At 34.3% G+C, this 4,379-nt stretch overlaps 1 protein-coding gene across 1 annotated transcript; it reads left to right on the forward strand.

Moving 5' to 3' along the window:
* The first annotated feature begins 205 nt into the window (after positions 1-205).
* Positions 206-2,741, forward strand: LOC120124807 (abscisic acid receptor PYL8-like). The gene is made up of 3 exons (XM_039143382.1): positions 206-642; positions 1,745-1,961; positions 2,195-2,741. Exons 1-3 carry the CDS (start codon positions 503-505, stop codon positions 2,408-2,410), a joined length of 573 nt encoding a protein of 190 aa, XP_038999313.1. The 5' UTR covers positions 206-502; the 3' UTR covers positions 2,411-2,741.
* Positions 2,742-4,379: the final 1,638 nt, after the last annotated feature.

Here is a 4,379-nt window from a genome sequence, read left to right on the forward strand (position 1 = left end):
TGAACAAAAGATGAGCAAATTATGAGATAAATTTTGCTCTTATATAACAGAACTAACACTGGCAGTCTGGTAAAGGATAAAAAGACAACAGCAGAAGCAGACAAAAATCTTGGCAACTGTCGTAATAAAATTACTGATCCATTGTCAACTTGCAAGAGCGGATCCAGTAATAAATTTTAGCGTTTAGTTTTTTTTTCCTCCATAATTGTTTTATTTTTCCAGGTGATGAGATTGTTGATAGGGGTTAGGGAGGCTTGGAGGTGAAAGAACTCGGCTAGCATCTCTTTTTTTTTTTATGGCGGTTATTTATTCACGGATTCTACGTTTTGTTTCCCTGGAGATTATCCGGATTTGAAATTCTCTAGAAGATTAGTGAATCATTCCGGTCCGTGATCGAGCTCGGATAGCCGGAGACGAGATGAGGTAGATTGTTTTTTGTCTTTTTTTTTGCTTGGCGTAAGAGGAGGCGTGAGTGTTTGGATTGGTAGGAAGAAACGAGAAAATGAATTCCAATGGAAATGGGTTTGGGAGTGCCGGTGCGGTGGCGGCGACTGAATATATAAGGAGACATCATCGACATGAGACTGGAGGGAATCATTGTAGTTCGGCTGTCGTCAAGCGAATCAAAGCTCCCGTTCCTCTCGTAATTCTCTTTCACTTTGATTATGTTTTGTGCGGATTTTGTTTTCAACTCATTCTTTCTGAAGAAAATTTCACTTCTCTCGCATATGCACATTTCTTTTCTGTCTTTGTGTGTGTGTGCGTGTGCGCGCTTTTTGATTTGTTTCCAAGACATGCTCTTTTTCCTATACTTCTACTGAATAAATAATTTTTTTATATCTTCTTGAATATTTTTGCATGTTTGTTGAGTGATATGTTTATGTATGTATTTCAGTAATCGATTTTTGTTCTCGAGAGGAATTAATCTTGATCTCTGGTGATTTCCTTTTAGTTGTTCTTTAAATCCTGATTATTTTTTTGAATTTGGTAAAAGAAAACAGAAAGAAAAATATTGAATCTAATTTTCTAAATTTTCCCTACTGGTTTAAGTTTTGTTAATGAGATGAAGAATCTCTTCTAAGGTTTCAAGGAAGATCATTTCGAAGTCTGACATGAAAATTTTTATTTTTTACTATTGAAACAGATATCTTGTTGTTAAGTTTAATGCATAGGATGAACTCAAAACATAGATGAAGTCATTTGTTTGTTTGAGTTTTTGAGTATGAATAAATCCTAAATTTGAGATCCATATTATCGAGTCTCTTTTTGTTAAAAGATTTTCACTCTCTTCACTATTCTCGGAAACCATTTCAACTAATTTGTGGTGTTTATCTTAAATGGTTTTGCAGGATAAATTCGTTTCCATGTGTTATGGTTGCTTTGTTTAGAAACAATGAGGTTTAGTTTTAATTGAACTAAATGTAATTTCTCTTATTGATTCTTGCATTTAGCCGAAATGGGAATGTCACAAAGCATATGCCCTGAACATTTTTTTTATTTCTTTCTCCATTTTGCACATATCAGATAAATGATTAGTAATTTAGAGGTCATCTGTACTGGAGGAAGAATATGATGAAAAATAAGGGGGAAGATATATTGCCTGTAGAAGATATATTTAGATCATATAGAAACAATGTATTCCTTCTCAGTTGTAGAGCTTGATGCTTATATTTTTGTGATTTTGTCATCTGTTACCTCGGTCCACTTTTTTTTTTTTCTCTGAAAGTTGTATTGGTTTTTTTTAAGTTTGGTCTTTGGTTAGGCGTTTTGATCAACCTCAGAAGTATAAACCCTTTATCAGCCGGTGTGTTGCGCAAGGTAACCTTGAGATTGGGAGCCTTAGAGAAGTTGATGTCAAGTCAGGGCTACCTGCAACTACAAGCACTGAAAGACTAGAACTTCTTGATGATGATGAGCATATCCTCAGCATCCGCATTATTGGTGGGGATCACAGACTTAAGGTAGGAATCCCTTTTCTTTTTCCTGATTTAACTTTTTTTATTCCCTCTATCTTTTATGGTCCATCCTTCCGGAAGATTGTAACATTTGTATGGTTCATGAAAATAAACGTCTAGATTTTGAGTTCATGAGTGATTTGTCAAGGTTGAAGTTCCCATTTTGTGCGTACCATGATATAAAACAAAGATTTGAGTAATGTTCTTATTTTATCAAACATTTCCCCCGTAAAATCCAGAACTACTCTTCAATCGTCTCCCTCCATCCAGAGATCATCGATGGAAGACCTGGGACTCTGGTCATTGAATCATTCGTGATGGACGTGCCTGAAGGAAACGCAAAGGATGAGACATGCTACTTTGTTGAAGCTTTGATCAAATGCAACCTCAAATCTCTTGCAGATGTTTCAGAAGGACTAGCGGTGCAGGACCGGACAGAACCCATTGATATTTGAAAGGCAGGGACTGGAGTTATAAGGTGGTGGCTATTGTTGCCATGGATGAAGATTCGGGGCTTTCGTATCATCGGAGGTTTGAGAGATAGACTGGCAATTGTAGGTCTTCCATCTTCTAGATACATTCACATTGCATTCCTTCTATTTGTTATTGTTCTCTCCTTTAATTTTAACATCATGTGCTGGATTTTCCGTCTTTATTCAATTAAAAAAAACCCCCACAAATATTATGAAGTTTGTTTTGTTGATGAAAAAAGAGGGGGACTTAGATGATTCCAAGTATTGTTATTGTGGGTATTCAATGGTTTGTATATAAGAAGGCTAGAAAGAGTTGGCATTTGGATTATCGGTTGTTTTGAGTTGCAGGATTGGTCCAAGTTTGGTGGGAAATGCTATTCTATAGTGACAGTTCATTTGCTTGATGCTACCACAATTACTGACATTTTCGTCGAAAGCATAGAAAGATTTAGATTTAAAATGCTGTTAGATCTGTCCTACGGATGGCAATTTGGATCGTGAATTTGGTTAGTATTCAATTTGTATTTTGTATATTCAGATAATATTCATATTTAGACCTTAAAATTACTATATGAAATTACAGAAATTGCAGATAAACACTCAAATATTCGTGATCTAAATTCATATTAAATATTTTGTATATTCAGATAATATTCATATTTAGTCGTTAAAATTATTATATGAATTTTAGATTAAAAACTAGTGGATATATGCATGAATCAACTTATCTCAGTGGTTAAAAGAATCGTTGTTGTTCTTAGAGGTCAAATATTCGAGCACCAACGGTTGCAACAGGGTGATTGAGCGTTCATTGTCAAATGGTTAAGAGTATTTTGAACATATATTACTTTGTAATCACATTAGTTTACTAAAAAATAGTGGATATATTTGAATCTAACAGATTTAGGTATTTAAGATATAATTTATGTCACACCCTGGATTTGGGATAGAAGTTCTAAAGTTACAATTGATTAAGTAAACTAAGGTTTAAGGGATGTAATTGAAATAAACGTGAACTTCAAAGACTTAATTGTATATGAATGATTTCAATAGAGATCAAATTGAATAAATTTAAAGTTAGAAAGTTATTCGTCATAAATAAAGACTAAAATAAATATCGAGGAAAATTTGGGGCAAAATTTTTGAACCTTTGGAAGTTCAAGATCACACATTCTAATTACCTCAAATCAAGTTATATAAATATCTTGTTAGAACTTTTAGAACCCAACTCTTTTGAACTGTCATATCCTCATCTCAAATCCATCGTCATTGCTTGTCATGATCTTCTGTAGGGGCAATTTTAGGTTGTCGTGTTGTCATTGTGTTTCTTCTCAGATCAACGTATTCTTTGTATCAAAATATCCATCTTAAAGTCTTCATTTAAGATTTGTTGTTAGTTTCACAAATCAAGGTCCGATACTTGATAGATCAAACAAAAATCGTGGGCTCCTCGTTGCCATTATCTTTGTCATTTCAGATATGGAGAATGGAGAGAGCTTGTTTGTATTTTGACGTTGCAGAGAGGCAACAAAGATCTTTCAATTCCTTTGGGTCTGTCTTCGATGGCAGAGATAGAGTTGTAGTACTTGTTAGATTTGTCTAGAAATTAAGTTGACAATTTGGAAATTTTATCTTGGTTGGTGGCCAACTTATTGGAAATTTTATCTTGGTTGGTGGCCAAACTTTAAACATGTGAATTTCATATTTGGTGGCTAACTTGTACACATTGGAAAATTCTTTTGTAGGTGGCCAAACTTTGAACATATTGTTCTTAAAACTCAACTATAAATAGGCCTAAGTATTTCCATTAGAAATCATCCCAAAAACAAGTTCTCTCTTCCTCTTGTATTATTCATTCTCCCACTTTGGGAATTCTAAAGAATTCCATTTGTTGTAATATTGGCGATATAGTGAAGTTATCATCCGGTGTGGTGCCCGAGGAGTAGACGAT

Source organism: Hibiscus syriacus, unplaced genomic scaffold (assembly GCF_006381635.1).
Source record: "Hibiscus syriacus cultivar Baekdansim isolate YM2019G1 unplaced genomic scaffold, ASM638163v2 tig00110429_pilon, whole genome shotgun sequence".
Taxonomy (NCBI): Eukaryota; Viridiplantae; Streptophyta; class Magnoliopsida; order Malvales; family Malvaceae; genus Hibiscus; species Hibiscus syriacus.